The 24,220-nt window shown below is 39.6% G+C and overlaps 1 protein-coding gene across 7 annotated transcripts in view; it reads left to right on the top strand.

Moving 5' to 3' along the window:
- LOC137274155 (LIM domain only protein 7-like) overlaps positions 1-24,220 on the top strand; it is a 111,290-nt gene that overhangs the window by 76,780 nt on the left and 10,290 nt on the right. For 6 of the 7 annotated variants that reach the window (XM_067807186.1, XM_067807183.1, XM_067807184.1 and 3 more), the window contains 12 exons: positions 2,314-3,000; positions 3,248-3,396; positions 5,224-5,341; positions 5,455-6,144; positions 11,125-11,245; positions 18,002-18,166; positions 18,401-18,537; positions 18,701-18,847; positions 20,555-20,732; positions 22,043-22,395; positions 23,355-23,393; positions 24,080-24,172. In XM_067807186.1, coding sequence (XP_067663287.1) covers positions 2,314-3,000; positions 3,248-3,396; positions 5,224-5,341; positions 5,455-6,144; positions 11,125-11,245; positions 18,002-18,166; positions 18,401-18,537; positions 18,701-18,847; positions 20,555-20,732; positions 22,043-22,395; positions 23,355-23,393; positions 24,080-24,172 — 2,877 coding nt within the window. The remainder of the gene's footprint in view (positions 1-2,313; positions 3,001-3,247; positions 3,397-5,223; positions 5,342-5,454; positions 6,145-11,124; positions 11,246-18,001; positions 18,167-18,400; positions 18,538-18,700; positions 18,848-20,554; positions 20,733-22,042; positions 22,396-23,354; positions 23,394-24,079; positions 24,173-24,220) is intronic. The other variant, XM_067807185.1, reaches the window with a different exon arrangement.

Below are 24,220 nucleotides of genomic sequence, written 5' to 3'. Positions count from 1 at the left end.
TTGTCACAGCTGTCAAACACTGGCAATGATGATCAAACAGGAATTCAAATATGGAGTTCGCAAGGTGCAAACTTGAACCATTTAAATGTGGAAGTTTTTTTTCTGGCTTGTCTTGGCACAGCCTTGTTTGCTGGCTGTTTTGCCAGCGATCGGTGTGCCTTTGTGCAATGTTGCTACATCTGGTTAGAATCACAATGGCCACAACAATAATTGACAAAATTCACTCTCCCTGCAAAATATGGTTTGTCATGTTTTCACTGCTGCTAGCTACTTGCAAACATGTGGGGGTACCTGGTAAACTGGTATTTTAGGGGAGCGACAAATATTCTGTTGATGCTAGATATTTTTGTAGATTTTTGTAGATTTTGAGCTAAAGTTGTTTGTATGTGCAAGCTGCAGTGCTATGCGATGTTTGCCCTCAGTAGAGTCACATCCCATAGTGTCTATTGAAATCCTATTGGGGTAATGTTGGCAACATTTTCCAATACACAAATCTTTCTTTGTTGATTTCATAAACCTAATAATATTCATTGTGTAGATTTTAAAATATTTATGTTTAATGACTATTTTATGAATATATGTGTATAGTTTTGTAACATTTTGAAAAAATTTTATGGACAGTAGTGGACATATTTGTGTTCACACAGATGTTTTAGTACATGGAGAACTCATGATAGTCTGGATCCAATATTGCCTTGTTAAGAGTTTCCTTATGGTGGTATGCAGGTTTGTTGGGGACTGGTGTATGGGGTGACTGCAAGTGTTGAAGGACGGGACATGTGGCTAACCTTGCTGAAACTATGCCCAGTGTAAATAGGGAAGTATAGGCTGGCTGCTACAGTGTATAGACATTGCTTCTTGTCCGTGGTGTGCAGCAGGTGAGAGTATTCATTCCTACATCCATGTACCATGGTTTTGTCCCGATGGGAAGGTTGATGAGAAAGCTATTCAGACAATGCTTGGCGTCATTGACACTACTTGTTGTGGACTGTCTTTGTCTCTCATAAGGTGACAATATCACTACAATGCTAGGTATTTCATTATCTCTAGTGTTTATGCTCGAAGTCAGTATGTGACAATTCAGTATCTGCCTAGCTGTTGTCTCTTTTCTGCCCATATCATACATGGACCTGATGAGTGTTGGTTGGCTCACCATCACATGCCAGACATGTTTCACCAGGGCGAGGTGGCCACTTGGTAGCCAGGCTTGTTACAGGTGGGAGCTCAACTATGCAGATGACGTAGAGTATAGCAGATGGGTATATTCCTGGATATACACTCACACAAACACACATGTTAATTATAGAATTTGTGGGTGTGAGTGAACTTGGGCTCAGTTTCTGACGTACACTATTGGGGTTTGTTGTACCAGGGATATGTGGTATTTCCCCTACAGACGCTGCCTGTAAAAACTTATCCTATACACATTAGATGTGTTAGGAGTAGTGAATTCATTTGCCTCAAATTAAAAGTTAAATTATGTTTCTTTGTAGCTATTTTTTACTCTTTGGTTGGAAACCACAAAGATTTTACAAATATAGTTGTAAGTTTGAAAGAAAGTACCCATCTGTAGTCTATGTCTCAGAAATCTGGTCTAATGCACATGTAGCTGTTATCTCTTCTCTTCACTGTGGCGTTGACGATGTTGTAAGCACGGGACTTTCAGAGTACCAAGTTGTGTAACATGTGGAGTTATACTTCCTGATTCAGCGAGTGAGTGAGTTCAATTTTATGTCACCCTCACCAATATTCAGCTATATGATGTCCTTCTGCAAATAATCAAGGTCTGGACCAGACAATCTAGTGATCAGCAGCATGGGGATTGATCTGTGCAATTAGGAAATGATGACATGACTCAACCAAGTGAGCAAGCCTGATCACCCAATCCTGTTGGTTGCCTCTTATGACGAGAATAGTCGACTTTTGTGCCAAGCATAGTTTGCTGAAGACCTATTCTACCCTTGACCTTCATGGTCACTTCCAGAAAGTACAACTCTGTACTGGGGAATAGAGACAAAATAATTTCAACTGTGTTCCTATGTATCTTGCAGGTTGCTATCACTGTTTCCTATGTATCTTGCAGGTTGTTGCCATCACTGTTTCCTGTGTATCTTGCAGGTTGCTATCACTGTTTCCTATGTATCTTGCAGGTTGCCATCACTGTTTCCTATGTATCTTGCAGGTTGTTGCCATCACTGTTTCCTATGTATCTTGCAGGTTGCTATCACTGTTTCCTATGTATCTTGCAGGTTGCTATCAGTGTTTCCTATGTATCTTGCAGGTTGCTATCACTGTTTCCTATGTATCTTGCAGGTTGCCATCACTGTATACTGGCTAGGCAAAGTTGTAAACCAGTCATTCCAAGGACCTCATCTGGACTTCACAGCCTTTGCACCTTTGGTACACCATCATTCCAAAGACATTCTGTTGGATGATCATTTTAGACGGGACTCTTCTTGTTCATGGGAGTCTAATGAATATTGCAGTACCTACGGGTCTCATGAAGGAAATTCTCTTGGAAATAGACAAGAACAAGAAAACCGCAATCATAGAGACAGTTCTTATGAATCCTATGAAAAAGGTTCTGAAGATAGTCTAGATGAACAAGTGTTTGACAACATGCCAGTGCGCTATGGAAGCCAGTCTGCACTCAACAAGACGGGTGAAGGCATGTATTCTGATGACCGACAAAACAGCATGTACCGAAGTAGCCCTGATTTGTCTCAAGGGTCATACCACAGAAGGTCTTCATCCAATGACAGTCTAGATGGCTCCTACCATGGCAGCCACTCACGGCAGTCATCAGGGAGCGTTGAGAATTATCCCACCAGGCCGCACCGCCGGACAAGCTCTTCCACTGCTGATCCTCTACAGTTTGTCAAGATGCACAAACAGACAGACTTGGCCAAGAAAGCAGAAGAGCAAATGAAGGTCGTTGCGACTCAGAAAGAGTTCAAGAGTTCTGTGGCTGTTGACAAGGATGAAGATGACTGGCAGTCAGTAAGTGTAACTTGAGTCACTTCCAGAATGGAATGTATTTAAGTCTGAGTGTTGCATGATATTAGAAATAAGTACTAAAATAACTTTCTTAGGTCTATGATTGAGGATTGTATAGCAGTATTTCCTTGTGTTGCTGTGTCTCTGTGTTTCAAAAGTTGTTTTATGAAAGTATTTGTGGAAAGTGTGTCTGTGATAGATTTGTTTACTAAGCCTTGGTTATGTTGAGTCATGACTTTGATGATTACAGAACCTCAGCAGCTGGAAGACCAGAAGGAAGAGCCAGTCTCAGCAGGCATACCAAATGAAGGAGGACCTGGAGGAGCTCAGTAAGGACAAGGAAGGGGAGGTGAAGACAACTCTACAAACAAAGACCTTCAGCCAAATTCAGCAAGAGAGGTGAGTCACAGTTGGTGTCTGGACTAAACCTTCTTGTCTCACGTCACAAGAAGGACGTGTGTTGGGTGTGTAGACCAAACCTTCCTGTCTCATGCCTCAAGAGGGATGTGTGTTTGGTGTCTAGACCAAACATTCTTGGTTGGTGTCACAAGAAGGATGTGTGTTGAGTGTCTAGACCCAACCTTCCCATCTGGAGCCACAAGAAGTATGTGTGTTGGGTGTCCAAACCAAATATTCATGTTACTTGGAAATTACAAAAGGAAAACTTTCCCTAAAGACTGCTCTGTACTGGACTGAATTACTTTGTATTTGACTTGGTGGAATTAGCTCTTTCAGTGGCTGCGACAGTTGATATAATGTCTGGGGTGTCAGGTGATGTACGTGTATGGTTCAGGCGGAGGTCATCCAAGAAATGCTTGATGTGGTTGAGATTGGACATTGATGTGCTGTAATGTTCTCATTCTAATAGAAATAATACGTACATTTATATAGCGCTGAACTCCACACTAAATGAATGCTAATAGCACTAACAATCAATACCACTGCACATTATTATAACTCAAGGTGCCTGTGAGAGGCTAGAAGATTATAGTCACATGACTTATCCCACCTGGTATCCATTTTCCTTCTGGGTGAGAACATGGGCAATTTTGAACAAACTCACTTGCTTGAGGCGACACCACATGTATCACATGTGCTTTGTTCTGAAGATAGTAGTTTTTGTTATGTGAGGCCTTGCATTATCTTGCTTGAACAGCTCCCACTGGTGGTCAGTGATCAAATCCTCCAGAGTCTCTGTAGCAAATAGAAGTTTAATTTCCCTGAAGATGCATTTCTGTGTGTTTGGCACACCAAATGACACTTCTACCACCATATTGGGCAACCTAAGTGACACAATTCTTGATAAAACATTCATTTCAACATTGATAGACACATGCTCTTCCTTCACGGCACTGAAGCAGAAAGTGTGATGTGTCACTGATCCTATATATAGCCAGTTTTGTAGATTCTGGAACCGAATGTTGTTGCACCACTCGACCCATCTATGTCGATGTGGTTGTCTCAGCACAGGACCAAAATAGCATCTTCTGATCTGAAATCCAGCTTCTCGTAAATGATTATGAATGGTCTGCACCAGCACTATCTTTAAAGCTGTTCAGTTCTGCAAGTGAAGTTCCCAAATGTACCTATCCTGTGCTGGATGATCATGGGCAGAATTGGTTTGTTGACGTCGGCCCCCAAAATGACTTGTATTATTCTGGTGAACATTGAGGTGGCATGCTCTGGGAGGTTGAGGGTCCCAAGCCTCCAGACGTCCAATGGCAGTGTTCCGATTTATAGCAGTGAGTTGCGCCATAACCATATTTTTTCATTTAGCTAAAAAGTCTCAAGGATTGTTGAAAAGCAAAAGAGCCATACATTGCCAATGCTACTGCCCATGATTGACCTTAGAACTGCTTGGTGCGTACTACGTCATGAATAACTTCTCTCTCCCAGACATTTTCATGCGACTTGAAATTTTCGAACATATACATGCATTATACTTTACACATTGTGCATTCATTCCATGTACACATTATTGGCAAAATTATACGAAGCAAACACTAATTTTGAAAAATATTTGTAATGTCATACATCAATATCACCTGTGCTTTTCTTTTGAGTATGTGTAAATTTGGGAGTCTAGACTAAAACTTTCTAGACTAAAACTTTCTGTCAGGTGCATGAACAATTCAAGGTCTGTTTTGTCGATTTATTATGCACCAGACAATTGATGTTTGAGCAGAACAAATGAAAGGTTTCATTGTAAACTGCTTGTTGTTGCAGAGAGCGGCGTAAGAGTTCGAATCTAAGAAGTTTCTACCCTGTAGAAGAGAATGAGGATGAGAGTGATGTGAGCACACGACAGGATTCGGCTTTCACCAGCAGTGACAGCGTTACAACGGTGAGTGCACCCAATTTGGCTAACTCAAATACTGAGTCAAATTGTGAGTGAAAATTCACATATTTTATATGATTTGTTGAGGGATATTTTTAACCAATATTTTCTGTTTTCAGGGATTTCAGTATGGTTCCAGGGATGACGCAGTTCCTGACTGGGCAAAGGACAATGAAGATGCCAATGAAGACAATAATAACAATCAGTCAGTGGACAATAAGAATGGAATGCTTGAAGATCCTTTTGATGTGCCGGAAACATCTCCTATAAGTAAACCAAGTCCCAGTAAGAAGCAGTCTGCTAACATTGAGGGCCAGTTTTCTCCGGATAACAGACAGTGGGAAGTGAGGGAAAGTGTTTCAAAACAGAATTCACGCAATAACCTTGAATCTACGCCCAGATCCAACAAAATCAATGATATCAGGCACAGGTTTGAACAAAGCGAACAACAGCCAAAATCTCGAGCTTCCACAGTTGATACAAAAGTGGACGTGAAGTCTCGTCTAGAATCATTCGAAAGTTTAGACAGAGATAATTATCCAGAACGAGAGCACTCCTCAAGGATATCTGACAGTGAGAACAGCTTTTCTCGGAGATCTGTTGGCAGTGTTGGGGGTGATTCTCGATATGGGCAAAGTAATGTGAGTGAAAGTGCTTCTACTGTGGAGACTCGATTTTCACGGAGTTATGAAAATGGTAGTGAAAGGCCTGCCATGGATAACGGCAGTAGTGTCTCAAAACGGATTTATGGAAATACATCGACCACCACTACAAGAAATATGTATGGAAGCTTACGGAAATCAGGCCGGGTAAGTTTAATAAGAGTATTTGTGAAGTAAATGCACCAGTTGCAATTTAGTTAGTTCAATAATGCTAATTTTTGTGCCTAGACTGCAATGTGATGCTGCTCTCTGGCTTAATATTATTTCCTGATGGAACTGGGCTTTCAAAGCTGCAACTAAGTGTGACAGTATAGGTTTGTACATCCGCTTCTAAGGTACCCATTTTAAACAACTTGGGGGGATTGAGTGCAATGTGGGCAAAGTGCCATGCCCAGGGACGCAACACAGGACACAAATTTTTATTGTTTCCAGCGGGATTTGATCCATAGTCTTTGGCATGATTGGCCAGCTTGCTGACCACTACACCACTGTGCTTAGTGGATATGTGGATGAAGTGTACACTGACGAGTGGAATGACTGTGGTCCATATTGATTAAAGTGAGCACATTTATTTCAAATACAATGACACTGAGGTCTTACATTCATGTGCGATTTGGTTTGTGGAGATAGTTGTTTGTGTGCATGTTATTGTACACAGTCATCGTGTGTCTCGTTGTCGATTGTCAACAGACAAGCATCAGACGACAAAGATGTTGCTGGTATTTAACAACAACAATGACATATATAATAAAATGTGAGGTGAGTATATGTGGTGTCAGTGTGGTCAGAAAGAAGATACCTGTGAAAATGTGTCCAGTCTGATGCAGTAAGTCTGCATGTAATGCCCAACTGTGAATGATAGGTTACCAAAATGAGTTTGACACATTTTCTTCCAGTTTTCGCTTATAAATTATATATAAATCATAGTTCTGTTGTTCTCATGGACAAGAATGAAAGTTTTACATTCATGGGATGATCTGTCTCGACCTCCATGATGCATACTTACAAAACTCTCTGTCTCAAAGAAACATCTGATTCTAACTGCCACTGTGAACATGTTTCAAGTGTGATGCCCATTTGGGACGTCATCACCCCTCACCTGCTCACTTGGGTTTCTGATCCGTTTATCTTTATGTCAACACCAGATCCAGGTTCACAGGAACACTAATGTGGCACACTGGTCCAGCAACACAACTGGTGGGTGTTGCTACAAGGCATGAACTGCCACCTTTTCTACATCCAGGTTTGGAGGAACACCATCCCTTCTTTCACTCCAGTGCCATTTGATTATTTTGCTGAGAGAATGGCACAATGTGCAATCCACTTGTATTTCCAACATTTGAACATCCACTGTGACTGTTTGATTATGGAGTACAAATTGATAGTATAAGAAATATCAGATTTATGGCAACCAGGGGCCTTCACATCAGTGGGCTTAACATGAGAGTAATCAACAATGTTCAGCATTTATGGAAGGACCACATATCACTGATAATTTAGACCAACAAGACGATACAGTGATGGTGGGCAGCATCCAAAGATAAAGAAGAACCAAGTTGAATATTTTGTTGAGTGAGACCTACATGTTTCTATGGCTTAATAGATTCAGTGATACTGACTGAATGATCAATATGGTTGTGACCTTGTATTGACTAAATGATGAGTATGATTGTAACTTGAATAGTATGATTGTAACTTGCATTGACTAAATGAATAGTATGATTGTGACTTGAACAGTATGATTGTGACCTAGGATTGACTAAATGATCAGTATGACTGTGACTTTGTTTTGACTGAATGATCAGTATGATTGTGACTTGAATGGTATGATTGTGACTTTGTATTGACCTAATGATCAGTGTGATTGTGACTTTGTTCTGACTAAGTGATCAGTGTGATTGTGACTTGAGCAGTATGATTGTGACTTGAGCAGTATGATTGTGACCTTGTATTGGCTGAATGATCAGTATGATTGTGACTTTGTTTTGACTGAATGATCATTGATGGTGACTGATATCCAAAGACAAAGAAAAACCAAGTTGAATATTTTGTTGAGTGAGACCTACACGTGGAGAGAGTATTTATTTCGATAAAGGGGCCACCAGCCCATTGTAAGTTCATGCTACAATAAGTTGACCAGGCGCCACAACGTTCACATGTACAAGTATTTTGTTTAATGCAATAGTGATGGACATAGATAGCATTAACATAATGCAAGATATTTATTTCGTTTCTTCTGAGCTAAAACAATTATCTTTATTATTTGAGGTAGCATTGTTTCTTGATGTAAACAATAAAATAGGTTCGTTTCTTGATGTGAACAATGAAATAGGTTTGTTGCAAGGTAGAAAGACATAATATAATTCACAGACTGGCATCACATTGAGAACTAACTGCATCAGACTGGACACATTTTCACAGGTATCTTCTTTCTGACCACACTGACCCCACATATCCACACCTTACATTTTATTATGTATTGTTGTTGTTAAATACCTGCAACATTTTTGTTGTCTGGTACTTGTTTGTTGACAATCGACAACGTGACACATGATGATTGTGCATGAGACAGATCATCCCATGGATTATTATAGGCAGCATTGTTTCTTGATGAAAACAATGAAATAGGATTGTTGCAAGATAGAAAGACATAATAAAATTATTGCAAGAGATCTGAATGCAAATCGTGATAAGATGGACATTTCAGACAAAAGTGTAATTCAGATTCAATAGTGGGTCTAACACGGAATGGGTAAAGGTGATATTTGCAGTCAAGTCTGAAATGTCTTCCATACTCAATCATTAGGAGATGATTAGAGCAACAGAACTAATACACAGTTCAGTGCAGTAAGCCTTTACTTTGACTACACTAAAATAATATTCTTCTGAAAAATGTACTTTGACTGGTCTGTACATCTCAAGTTTGGAATTTTTACAAAGGTCAGAAATCCAGTTTTGTATGTCAGTGTCAACACATCTCTGTTTAAATTCAGTTAGAAAATGCTGCATGTTAACAACACACTGGTCCAACCACACTTGTCCAAAACCGTAAGTGGACAAAAGAAAGTTTTAATTATGCCTTGACAGACTCGGTGATACTGACCAAATGATCAGTATGATTGTCACTTGAATGGTATGATTGTGACTTTGTTTTGACTGAATGATCGGTATGATTGTGACCTTCTATTGACTAAATGGTCAGTTTGGAACGTGAATAGTATGATTGTGACTTGTATTGACTAAATGATCAGTGTGATTGTAACTTTGTACTGACTAAATTATCAGTATGATTTTGACCTTACATTCACTGAATGATCAGTATGATTGTAACCTGATTGCCTTGTATTGACTGAATGACCTGTATGATTGTGACCTGATCGCCTTGTATTGACTGAATGATCAGTATGATTGTGACCTGATCGCCTTGTATTGACTGAATGATCACCTTGTATTGACTGAATGATCAGTATGATTGTGACCTGATCGCCTTGTATTGACTGAATGATCAGTATGATTGTGACCTGATCGCCTTGTATTAACTGAATGATCAGTATGATTGTGACCTGATCGCCTTGTATTGACTGAATGATCAGTATGATTGTGACCTGATCGCCTTGTATTGACTGAATGATCTGCATGATTGTGACCTGATCACCTTGTATTGACTGAATGATCAGTATGATTGTGACCTGATCACCTTGTATTGACTGAATGATCTGTATGATTGTGACCTGATCACCTTGTATTGACTGAATGATCTGTATGATTGTGACCTGATCACCTTGTATTGACTGAATGATCGCCTTGTATTGACTGAATGATCAGTATGATTGTGACCTGATCGCCTTGTATTGACTGAATGATCAGTATGATTGTGACCTGATCGCCTTGTATTGACTGAATGATCAGTATGATTGTGACCTGATCGCCTTGTATTGACTGAATGATCAGTATGATTGTGACCTGATCGCCTTGTATTGACTGAATGATCGCCTTGTATTGACTGAATGATCTGTATGATTGTGACCTGATCACCTTGTATTGACTGAATGATCGCCTTGTATTGACTGAATGATCAGTATGATTGTGACCTGATCGCCTTGTATTGACTGAATGATCAGTATGATTGTGACCTGATCGCCTTGTATTGACTGAATGATCAGTATGATTGTGACCTGATCGCCTTGTATTGACTGAATGATCGCCTTGTATTGACTGAATGATCTGTATGATTGTGACCCGATCGCCTTGTATTGACTGAGTGATCGCCTTGTATTAACTGAATGATCAGTATGATTGTGACCTGATCGCCTTGTATTGACTGAATGATCTGTATGATTGTGATCTTGTATTGATTGAATTGTCAGTATGATTGTGATCTTGTATTGATTGAATGGTCAGTATTGTTGGCGAGTGGTGTCTAGAACATACTTAAGCAATCATAGTTGAAACAAATACTTGGATAATGAGATAAGGTCAGCTGTTCCCTGCAGTACAGGGAAACCACATTCTTTCATTATTGTGTCAACACTTTCTTCTTATTGGTTTTGCTAACAAGCTGATGCTAAACAAGCCAAGATTACAGGGGCAGAGTTGAAGTGCTTTAGACATTAACACAGCAGGACAGATGACTTAGATGGAACTTCAACTGACTGTGTCACTAATCATAATGTGTGTCAAGATGCCATGGCTTCAGTCATTTGTGTTGACTGAATTTTTCAACGACGCTGTGAATGGTTAATGTATTGAATTGGGAGCTTATTTCTGGTCAGAATGTCAATTCTAGCAATGGGTAAGGGGAGGCAAAATGGGGATAAAACATCATGTTTTATTCATAATTGTTGCACTTATACAGCAGTGCATGTGCCTGTGAATGAGGGAGCTTTCTCTTTCAGGTAGAGAATTACATTTGACGAATATAAAGAATGATTGTCTTCTTTATATTCTCTTGTTATCCAGTTGGCTTCAATCTGTCCATCCACAAGGCAACCATATTTTGAACTTATTAAAAGCAGCGTAAGGCCCCATGGACTCGCTCGCTGAAACCATTGACTTGTAATTCAGATTTTAATATTTCCTGTGTTGCTTTTTGATTAATGAATACTCATGACATTTTTGGTATTGCAGGACTACACAGAGAAAAATATCAAAATTAGTCAGAAACCAAATAGTGAAAAAGGTTTTGGATTTACAATATGTGGAGGAGTAGATACCCAACAGCCAGTCACTGTGGAGAAGATCACACTGGGTAAGTATGCTGAGGTTAGGGCAACCTAGCTATAGAACTTACAACAGTTAAAAATGTTGTGCAGAATCATGGAATCCTTTTTCCTTGCTTCAGCAGGAAACATTGGGGATTTTATCTCACATGCGTTAAAGTCTAGCAAGCTTTATGTCATGGCAGTGTTGGCACCCGTGAAGGACTGGGTTAGAATATTGATCTTCAGTAACCCATGCTTGTCGTGAGAGGTGACTAACAGGATTGGGTGGTCAGGCTTGATGATTGTTGTAAGAGGCGACTAACAAGATAGGGAGGTCAGGCGTGCTGACTTGGTTGAAACGCCATCGGTTCCCAGTTGTGCAGATCGATGCTTATGCTGTTGGGCCACCATATAGCTGGAATACAGCATAAAACTAAACTCACTCACTCACAGAGGATAGCTGTCATGTTCCATGGTAGTACTCTTGAAGAAGGTGATGAGTGTCAGCGGTGCTCATGTGTTACTAAGCTTGTGTGTACCTGAGTGTACCTTGTGTGTACCTTGTGACGTTGAGTACTGGCACTTGTTTATGATGTGTTTACACAATTCTTCCACAAGACCTACACCACTGCCCCTCGTAGATGATCCCAACATTGATAGTTGTAAAAATTGCTTGTGTTTCATCAACTTTTGTTGAAAATTCCATTAATGCCTATGACTGGAGAAGTTTTTATTGCTTTGTTGTGAAGTGTTTGCAGTGTGGTATGCTCAAAATGCATTCCTTGAGTGTATTCCAGCTGAAGTTTATGGGCAATGAGCATCTGGTAGCAGCACTGTCAGTTGTTCAGTCTGACCATCCAACGAAAACCATTGTATGTTTTAGATGTTTTCAAAACCACTGGCTGAAACTTTGCATGGTAAATCCTAAATGCTATTTTCCAGGCTATGGCCTTCGGCCTTTGACTTTTGACCTTTACATACTCATGTTCTCTATTTCGTTTGCATTTATGACATTTAGTGAAATCTGTTATTTGGCCATAAAGCTTACATTTTGTCAGTATTATCAAACTGTTGTTGTTATATAGATACCCTCATAGAACTGTGGTTTAGTTTTAACCATGGTAGCCATAGCTTCACCATTGAATGCATCACTTGTTCCAATTACTTAGTCTTGTTGATGTCTCTTTAGAAAGGAACTAGTGACATGCATTGTCGGGTATACCTCAGGACACTTACATCGCATGCTTTTGTGACATTTGGCCTTTATGCTAAGTCCATTATCAATTTAACTAAATGTAATTTCATGTAGATGCAGTGATGTTATTTGTTTTACACAAGCTTCTCAAGCCCTTCATTTGTGAAATCTGAAATGATATTCCAATAAGAGAGAGGCAAGCATCAGACACTTCTGTCTGTATTTTCTTCAGGTGCTACCTTTCACATATCATGCTTGCAATGGTATATCCAGACATTGCTGTATTTGGTAGGATTTCATTTATGGTTCCAGAGCTGTCTGTATCAGCTGTGTCTGGAACTATTGTTCTGACGTGGTATGCAGTCAGTATTTTGCTGTGATGGTGATAATTTGCACAACACTGGTGTTTGGCCCTCAGGTGCTGTTCCAGTATCAGTGTTTTGTGTTTCAGGTAGATATAGAAATATTGTGATAGCTCAATGTTTTAGGGGAGTTTCAGGTATACAGTTGCATTTTGTGACTTGACAAGTGAAGAACATGATGCATATTCAGCTACAATACACTATTGCTACACTATATCAGCTGCATCAATTCTGTAGATAAGCTGCACTATTGCAGATATAGCTACACTTTTGCAGATGCAGATACAGTATTGCAAATGCAGATACACTAGTGCAGATATAGCTACACTATTGAGGAACAGCTACTCTATTGCAGATGCAGATACACTGTTGCAGGTACAGATACACTATTGCAGATACAGATACACTATGGCAGGTACAGATACACTATTGCAGATACAGATACACTATGGCAGGTACAGATACACTATTGCAGATATAGCTACACTATTAAGTAACAGCTACATTATTGCAGATAAGATACACTATGACAGGTACAGATGCACTATTGCAGATATAGCTACACTATTGCAGGTACAGATACATTGTTGCAGATACAGATACATTATTGCAGATACATATATGCTATTGCCTTTCAGATACATTATTTGAGATACAGATATACTATTGCAGATATAGATACACTGTTGCAGATACTGATACACTGTTGCAGATACAGATAGACTACTGCAGACACAAATACACTATTATACAAATACACAGATAGTCAGATATATTACGAAATTTTCAGCCTCATCTCTGCTACACCCATAGCCAACAAATCTAAATGAATGATGACGATAAACATTCAGTTCCATTCTCCGGGGGTGAGGTAGCCTGGTGGTTAAAGGATTTGCTCGGCCCGTTGAAGACCAGGGTTCAATTAGTCACATGGGTACAATGTGTGATGCCCATTTCTGGTGTCCCCTGCTGTGAAATTGCTCTGATATTGCTAAAAGCAGTGTAAAACCAGTCATACTCACTCACTCACATATTCCTATTCTACTCTGTTCAGTAAAGGTCTGACACATAGCTCTAGTTATGCATAGTTTGTTTGATCAAATATTTGTTCATTACTTGACTACAGCTGTCCAATCTTTCATTACTAAATATACCTAGTGTTCTGTTCATTTCCACAGATAGTGGCCCAGGTGTGTATAATATCGTATTAGTAAAATGTGTGCAGTTGCAATTTCCTTTTGCTCACCTAAGAACATTCTGAAGTTTTCAAACTCGCAATTTCTTCTTCTAACACTACATTATGCATTATTGGTCCCAGAGTTTAGAAATGTCTGAGCAGATTAGTTGTTTAAATGGCTTTACAGTTACGATTTTATAAAGCATATTCATTTTCTTCAAGCCAGACAACAGAAGAAAATAGAAACTGCATTCCTGATAGCTCCTGATTTTCAAAGTTCACAGTTATATTTGACCATTTTTAGTCAACAACTGTGTAATGAAAACAATTATTAAAATGAAAACTGACAAATTAATGACACTGATAAATGGAACTGTTAGACTCAAACATTGCCTTTTTGTACGCGGGGAAATCCAGTTGTGGAAAGATTGAGTTGAATTCTGGCATCTGAAATCTGCATTTGTGCAGTGAGTGTGGAGGATGATGGTATTGTTATGTTCAATACCAAATAGTCGTATTTAAATCTAATACCAGGCTGAAAATAACTTTATCATGAAGCAAGCATACTATTTTCTTCGTCATCTGGAAGTGAATACTGAGCCAAATCACCAAATCAGGTGGTCAGAGTCCACATGACAGCTTTAAAAACTTGTGTAGATTATCATATTTACCCTAAGGTTAGAATATCTTACGCCTCTGAAACTGCTGTGCCAATCTTGGTTAGATGTTATCTTTAATGCTTAATATCGATAGAAAAATTACACTGAGATTATTCAGTCATCTGGGATCTGAAAATAGGTGACATATGTTGACATGTAGTCCAGGCAATTAAGCTGCCTCTAACCATCAGACTATGGTACTGTGTCTCCTGATGTGCTGTCATGAACATGCAAACAAACATCAAGCATGCTCTACAAGTCATCATGGGAAGTGTACACTACTGACGTACAGATAAGGATGTTCGTGTCCATAGTTCCAGCTGTTCTGAAGACACCGACTGTTGCTCCCAGAAATCTGTTGCAGACTGTTCAGAATATAAGTTGTGAAGAGCAACAACATACGACAGGCAAACATGGGAAAATAGAACTAATTACTGACTTAAATGCAACTCAACAAAAATGATTTGAAAGTTATTGAATTACTAAGATGAATTTAATAAAGGTGATAATTGTAGTTATTTCTGTCCACAGATGAAAATTAGATGAATTTGTAGTCTCATAGTTTCTCTTCCCACCCAAAAGTTACATCCAACTCATATAAGGTAGGGGGTTGGATGAGGTGTACATGCTCAGGTGTACTTGCTCAGGTGAACATACTCAGGTGTACTTTCTTACAGTATGACAGTATTGCTCACTTAGCATAGATTCCTGGAGTATTTAACACCATGTCTGTGAGCTCTGGGACATGTGTGCTCTTCATCAGATCGCATGAAGTGATTGGTCAGTCTCAGTTCTACTTCTTTACTTAGTAAACAAAATACCACATGAAACAGCAGAGATGAATGAGCACTTTTGTACCCACCTGAGTAGGACATGTTGACAGGGGACATTCTACTCATGACTTTCACTCTGTTAAGCAACACTTTATAATACCTGTTTTCAAAAAATGCCCTCTGGTATCTGAATGTAGAACCCTGACTGGTATAAGCACAGTTCTAACATGTTTCCATCACACTTTCTTGTCTGTTGTTTGTCTTAAAACACTAACAGTAGATGTTCATACTGATGCACACAAACATGTTTGTTTTTCACACTCACATCCTTAACCTTCAGAGGTCAGTACAGTCTCTCAGGTCAGCCAGGAGATCATCATTAAATTGTGATTCCTTGCAAGGTTCGATTTAGTGCCTTGTTACTTGCCCTGGTGCAGTCCAGTATTACTAAGTGCTACCTAGTCACTAGTCTAACTTGCAGAAGGTGTACTTTTTGAGAAATAAATCAACAGTATTAAATAATAACATTATAAACATAAATATGTAAGCTCATTTTTCTTCTAAACTTTGAACAGCTATCTTTGGCACTGAAACATTGGCATTCATAGACATGTGACCCATGAAGGTCCCGGGGTAGAATAAGCCTTCAGCAACCCATGCTTGCCATAAAAGGCGACTATGCTTGTTGTAAGAGGCAACTAAGAGGATTGGGTGGTCAGACTCACTTACTTGGTTGACACATGTCATTGGTTCCCAATTGCACAGATCGATGCTCATGTTATTAATCACTGGATTGTCTGATGCAGACTTGACTATTTACAGACTGTCGCCATATAGCTGGAATATTCCTGAGTATGGTGTAAAACTAAACTCACTCACTCACTCATAGATATGTCTCAGCAATACAGCTCGTGTATACAGGGATCAGCTGTGTCTCTGTGTTGCTATGGTTTCATATGTACTATGTCATGGAAATATGTGTATGAGCACCAAAACCTCTGATGTTTTAGCACAGTACGTTGCAACTGGAATTTGGCTTTTAGTTTAGGTTGCACCTGGTACAAGTAGTTTAACAGCTCTTAAATCAAGCCCTCCCTTAGGTAGAATCTGTTGATATTATTACATTATAAATATATGACAAAATCTACTTTAATTTATCATTTTACCAAGTTGGTATATTCCATTATAAGTGACTCTGTCATGTATTAATGAGAACAACTTTAAAGGCTGCAAGTGACTTTCCTGTCTTGGTGTACTGTATGTACTCTCAGTATCATCCTCCAAACTTTACCAGAGTACCCAACAGTTCCTCTAGACTTAATCACAGCATTTGGAATACTGAGAATGTAACAGTATTAGTGTTTGATGGTGTATAGTTCTCCCTCCATGTCATGTCATTTACAATAGCATCGCCAATTGCTCCATGTTTGCCGTGCCAGTGAAATTACTGCAGTTTAAATCATGTTTTGTGTGTAGTGCTGGGAATTGGAAATCGAATCCATCATCAATTGTCAGAAGACTTGTGGTGAATGATTATCGATTATAATCGAAATATATACTTTTTTTTTGTAATCACCAATTTTAAGGATACTTCCCAAGTTTTTTCTAACTAACGTAAATGTAATTATTCAGTTTATTTATACAACAAATATTTATCAGTATATCTAATTACGTTCACAATAGATATGATTTATTCATAGACAGGTTACAGTAATATTTACCATAATGAATATGAAACTCTGAATAAAATGCACATACCTATATGATGTTGAGTGCATGTTTGTGAATATTTGTAAGATTTAATGATTAGTTTTCTTCATTCATGTGTGTTGCGCTAAAACATCAAAATTGTGATTAATCCTTCTGTCAATTGATTTTCGATTATTTTCGATCATTGAAACACCACTAGTGTGATTGACTTCTTCTTTCTAGTGGTACAGTTAAATTACTGTGTAGTTGGATGTGCAAGTAAATGCTGTTCTGTCAAAATTTGTTGTGTGAAATGAAGTGAACCCCTAGTCTCTTCATACTGCTTATTTAGTTGCCATTTTATGGTATTGTCAGACCTTGGCCAACAGGAAGTATGTATGTAGGTGCAGGGGTTCAAAAATCCCATTGCCTGATGCCCGGGACAATTCAGTTTTTATTTCGGGCAATCAGATAATGGTATCTTACTTGTCCATGGACTACTTGTTCATTTCATATCTGTTACATTATTCAATAATAGTAATTTAGAGCTATCGTTCTTTGAAATTTATTACCCTTCGATAAATAGTCCAGTAAACATTAACATCAAACTGTGTGTCATAAAATCAGGGCAAGTGGAAAATTAGTCAGGACAAGTTACTACTTCTTCTGTGGCAAGTCGCTTTTGAAACATATTTTGAACCCCTGAGGTGTCATCATCTTGTACACAACAGGTTGTGATTGTATGCTATAATTATGTTGTAACCTCTAGATCTAATAGAACTAGTGGGGTGGAGGATGTTTGTGTGTCAGGTAGAAGTGACAATGTCTCAGAATGTCTCTAATAACCACCATGTTTCCATAAATGTGTTCCTTGCTGTGTATACATACCTGCAGAGTACCAGTCACTGTGTAGAAGTGTACTGACAAGGTGGATTGTCTCCCTTACAGGAAGTGCTGCTGATGTTTGTGAGGTAATGGCCAGAGATGAGATCCTGTCCATCAACAAATGTGATATTTCCAGCAGGACCCATCAGGAGGTTTCTCAGCTGATTCAAGATGCGGTCAAGTCAGGCCAGCTTGAGCTCAGGGTCAAGCGCTTCCTGGGGAGCAATGGTGTGTATGCAGCAAAACGTCCACAAGTTCTAAGACCATTTGCATCTGTTTTCAGTATTGAAGCTAAAGAAGTACTCTGAAAGTGCTAGAAGTTCTCCATTTCATTGTATGGTTGCAAAACTTGACAAAGTAATAGCGTAGAATACACTGGACATTTTGTCATGATGCAACTTTTTATTAATCCTCTATACAAATAAATGTCCAATGCTTTGATCACTGCGTTTACTGTTTCAGATGATGAAGATGAATGTTTATCTAGTGATGATGAGTTTGAGTCAATGGAGCGATCCGCGAGTCATGCAGTCCACAAAGAGGACCCCAATCATGAGGGACTCACTTCCAATGACAGCAGAGACTCCACCACATTTCAGGTAAACCAATGTAAACCAGATTCTTCTTGTCATTTCAGAGCCCATATTGCATGTATCTGGTTACAAGGTGAACTTTTTGCCTATCTGTCATCATTTTCTGAAATACTCAGAACCGATTATGATTTTTCTCATTAGTTGGACATGATTGATTTGTACGTTGCAGGAAGATTTCCGTGCAGCAGAGAACAGTAACCCAGTGGCCAGTGCTCTTGATGAGGAGAGACAGTGGATTATGGACCAGCTGGACTATGGAGAGCCTACACAGCAGGACAGGGTGCAGGAGCCAACAGATAGACAACAGGTGTACAAGGTAGGGGTCAGATAGACACCATGTGTACAAGGTAGGGGCAGATAGACATTTGTACAAGGTACGGGTAGATACACATCATATGTACAAGGTAGGACCAGAAAGACACCATCTGTACATGGTAGGAGCAGATAGACGCTATGTGTACAAGGGAGGGGGTCAGATAGACACTATGTGTGCAAGGTAGGGGTTTGATAGACACCATGTGTACAAGGTAAAGGTCAGATAGACACTGTGTACAAGGTAAGGGGGTCAGATAGACACAATGTGTACAAGGTAGGGGGGTCAGATAGACACCATGTGTACAAGGTAGGGGGGTCAGATAGACACCATGTGTACAAGGTAGGGGGGTCAGATAGACACCATGTGTACAAGGTAAAGGTCAGATAGACACTGTGTACAAGGTAGGGGGGTCAGATAGACACCATGTGTACAAGGTAGGGGGGTCAGATAGACACCATGTGTGCAAAGTAGGGGATCAGATTGACACCATGTGTGCAAAGTAGGGGATCAGATTGACACCATGTGTACAAGGTACGGGGCAGATAGACACTGTGTACAAGGTAGGGACAGATAGACACTGTGTACAAGGTAGGGGCAGATAGACACCTTGTGTACAAGGTAGAGGGTCAGACACTGTGTGCAAGGTAGGGTTAGATAGACACTGTGTACGAGGTAGGGACAGATAGACACTGTGTACAAGGTAGGGGCAGATAGACACCATGTGTACAAGGTAGAGGGTCAGACACTGTGTGCAAGGTAGGGTTAGATAGACACTGTGTACGAGGTAGGGACAGATAGACACTGTGTACAAGGTAGGGGCAGATAGACACTGTGTACAAGGTAGGGGCAGATAGACACCATGTGTACAAGGTAGAGGGTCAGACACTGTGTGCAAGGTAGGGTTAGATAGACACTGTGTACGAGGTAGGGACAGATAGACACTGTGTACAAGGTAGGGGCAGATAGACACTGTGTACAAGGTAGGGGCAGATAGACACCATGTGTACAAGGTAGGGGGGCCTTCTGTTTGTAGAAGATAGTGTTGGATTAGGGTCAGATACCCATAAGATGTACAAGTTGGAGATGTTGGGGACACGTATCTAAACATGGATGACACAGAGGGGCCAGATGTTTGTAGAAGGTGGTGTTTGATAGGGGCCAGATAGACACAGGATGTACAAGGTAGAGATATTGGGGACATATATTTTAACATGGGGAGAGAGAAGGGAGTAATTTCTAAACTTGGGGAGGTGGAGGGGACAGATATCTGTAAAATTTGGAGAAGGAGGAGTCAGATTATCACTATCTGTCAAGGTTTTTCGATAAAGACTATACACTGGTTTGAATAGGGCTGTCAGATTGACAAAGGTTCTATTAAGGGGAGGTAACTCATCAGACAAATGATGCTGCCGTCTGTCATTTTACCTCCTTTTCTCTATGACCTTTGACCCTTTACATTTATTGTATAATTGTTTTTGGTAATTTTAAATGCAGTAAGTATATGCCATTGAAATGTTTCATATTTTTCAAAATTGTTTTCATTGTATCATATTCAGTCTTTCTAGCAATATTTCAGTGTTATCATTCCATGAGATTTGTTAATAATCCCTGAAATGGAACAAAGACAGTTAAGCCCCAGATCCCCTTTATTCTACATTTCAATATACTTCTTTATAAATTTTCAAGATAGAGTTTTGTCTTTGTTAGGAATCTGAGAGTCTTGAACCGATCCACCAGGAGTCCCCGAACCAGCCGGCTGCTGAACCATACACCAGCCCTCGAACAGACATGGAGGTTGTGACACGACCCACCATCACAATGAGACGAGAGAAGGGGGTACAGGGGAGTGGAGACTTCCCCACAGACACCAAGCCCCCAGTCTCAGGTAAGTGAGCTAAAACACTGTAAACATGTGTAAGTAAGGGAACATTATTGAACATTTAAGTGTTTAACAAAGTGTACATCTTTATGGATAAGAACTTCGTCTTTATTGCATGATGTGACTTTTTAGTGTCGATTCTTACACCTCTTGAGATGTGGTTTAGTGAGTCAGGTGGGTCGGGATCTACTTTTATTTGGGTTTGTACTGGTTGGTCGTGTTCTGCTTTTGTTTTTTTGTGTATTTGTTGGTCGGCATGGGTTGTCATCAGCTTGTGTTTGGGGGTGTGTTGTGGATCAGGGTGGGTCAAAAGAACATTCTATTCTTTTAATCAAACTGTCTATGCCATAAAGTATGGATGGATGTTAGTTGTTACACTGTTTTCTATACATGAGGATAAACTCTTTTAAAATTCCAGAGATAACTAGCCACGTCCATTACTCTTAGATGTGTTTTATGAAACATGATTATTTACGAAATTTGAAGTAATTCTGAGACATTTTTGTTGATATTCAGTTAGTGTCAAAGAATGGAGGGATATGAACCCTGGCTTTTAGTGTAGATAACAGTTGAGGAACATTCTTGGTACATATCAGCTAGAATGTACTAGAATGTATTGCCATAAGACACGAATAGTAAACCAGGTTGCTTACAGTGAAGCAAAGCAGAGTTATGCACGCTTGTGTACACATAAATCTCTCCCTGGTATTTTGAGGTCATGGTGGGAAATTTCTCTTGCCACACACCACATGTAAGTTTACATTAAAAAATGTTCCGCATCATACAAAATCATACAATTCAAATATGCATGGTTCTTTGGATTTTACCTTAGAAGAACTTTGAAATGAACTTTTGTCTTTACGACTTTGACCTTGATCTTGATCAACCTTAATAGAGCATGTAGATAGACCTTTCTTTAGCATATTTTTTTATGTGGACTGAGTCCACAGTTATGGCAACACCATACCTGAAGAATTTTTTTCCCTTTGCTCTATTAAGTGCCATGTGAGAGCAGCCAGCTGCTTTGAAGAAATTTCAGAAAACAAATTTGTTATTTTGATTACATTTAACCTGATGACTATATATTGTTATGTTTTTAGAATATGTTGATGGACAAAGGCTAAGACTGACAACTGGGTGATTTGTGTTTCAATATGACAGTTACGATTTTTCCGGTTTTTCTAAAGAACATTTTATGTCGTGTATTCAATCAGGTATGTTTCATATCAAGGAATGCTCTTTCAAAAATTAAGGGTAATGGTGTTTTTTATATTTGGCTTAGTAGCATGAGGCACTGATGTTAGTTTCCTTGACAGTTGACTCTGGGTACGAGGTGGAGAGACGAAGCCAGACAGGGCCTACGGGTTCTGGACCAGATGATGTCGGTCCACCAGCCATCTTGAGGAAGTGGCAAAGACAGAGACCACAGTCAGAGTATGCCTTTGAGAGAGAGAAGTCCCCTGACAAGCGTCTCAGCTCAACACTGCCATGGATGGACAGCAAGTTGCCACCAGATGATAGCAGACCCAAGGATGATCTGGTTCTGGAGAGAACGGCCAGGGATTTTGCATACTCACAGCCAGAACCACCGGTTCCATCACCACGGCGACGATTTGAAGACCACAAAAAGCAAGAAGAGTGGAGTCAGATGCAGGAAGATCTGAGACAGGTAGGGCTTAGATGACACTTGGATTGATCTTTCACTTGCATGATGTGTTGAATTCCTGCATTAACTGAAAATCAGGCCATTATTTCTTTACATGTTGGATCACCTATCTGCCAACCCCATATGTTTCAAAATGGAAAAAAGAATTAGGCATATTTGTATCCTGTCAACACATTGTATGTGTACAATCTTTTTTTGAAATATCATTAGTGAAACTATGATCGTCAAATTGACATTAACATTTCATCAACACATTAAGAAGGTGATTGGGAAAAAGATGGCAATCTCAAAATTTGGCCTGATCAAAGTGCCAGAGCTTATGGCATTAAATGTTGGCTTTTTGAATGATATGATTATTTCCACCACTTTCTTAATCCAACAACTAAAGACAAATGCCCTCAGAAAGCATGGAAATACATTGTTTAGTCTTTTAAAGTACAAATGAATATTAAAGAGCATTTGTGGACATTGACACTGTGTCCTGTAAAGTGTCCCATAGGAATTCCTTGTGAATGGCTCCCTAGGTCACCTACCCCCATTGCCATGTTGTTGTGTTTTAAGCATGCACATGTTTGCAGTAGCATTGATTTTAGTTTTTGTCACTATTGCAAGCTAACCCTGCACCTGACCTGATGTGTGCATGTGGCAGGTTGGGTTATTTCCCTTGGCTGGTTGCCCACTTGGATGTTGACCTGGGGCAGATGTTCACAGTACAGAAGAGATCCTTTCTGGTTAAATGGTTAATGCAAATTTGTTGTTGATTTTTCTGCTGTGAACTCTGACCTGGACAGCTCTGTGATTCTGTTTGTGTAATATGAAAACTGACAAATACAACAGAACGTTGAGATTCTGTTGGTCCAGGTTTGGAGTTACTACCCAGTTGTAGTGCTGTGTTGACTGTTGTCTTTACTAATGGCTGGCTTGCGGGAATGAGTTTGCACTAACCTCCTGTTGTTTTTCAGCAACCTGACACCAAACAGAGAGATGTGGAAATCCCAAAGGTAAACTCTTGTACATTTGACCACCTAAAGTCATATATACAAGCATTAATAAATATGAAACTATGATTATATCTGGTCGGTCTTAAATGTTCGAAAATAGGAACTGGTAAATCATTTATGTGGAAGATCCTAGTTAGTCAAGGAATACAAGGAGTTAACTGTCTGACAGGAGATAAACCACATTGTTTATCTTTCCTCACACATACATGTCACATTCTGATTGGCTGAACTGTTCAGTGTACTCCGCTTTCAAGTGAGTAACATTTTCTATGCTACCTACAGGAAATGCTGAACATTGGGGAATTCCTTTGGTACTCCTTGTTAGTAGTATTTGGACTGTTGGCTATTTGCCTTCTTATTATGATCCAATACCTGTACTACAAAGAGTCCAGAATTAACATTGAGATGTTCAGTAGGATATATAGGTTGTTCACTGGTCTCATGGGTTGATGGACCTTCTATGTTTGTTTGTTTGATTCAGCCCATGTCCCCCTCGTGACCAGTGAACATGTTATAATGTGCCAGGAGTTGATGACATAATGCTGAAGAATGGGCTATATGTCACTGAAACAGTATTTTGTTAATAATTGTTACCACTGCTGGTTTTGAAAGGAGAGATTTTATTGGCAAAGACGTATTCATACTATCCTCTTGTTGCCATAGTGATGTATCATGTCTTCATTCAGGAGATGTTTACGGCCTCTCAGGCTCTCCTCCAGCAGGAATATGAGAGTGACATTAGACGAGCCAAGGAGATTGCTCAGCAACGAGAAGAACAGGTACATATGCCAACTGGTACTATTGCTCTTGTAAATATTTCACTTACA

The sequence above is a fragment of the Haliotis asinina genome, chromosome 2 (assembly GCF_037392515.1).
Source record: "Haliotis asinina isolate JCU_RB_2024 chromosome 2, JCU_Hal_asi_v2, whole genome shotgun sequence".
Taxonomy (NCBI): Eukaryota; Metazoa; Mollusca; class Gastropoda; order Lepetellida; family Haliotidae; genus Haliotis; species Haliotis asinina.
Note: the sequence above shows the minus strand (reverse complement) of the source record. Positions and strands in the feature narration are given on the sequence as shown.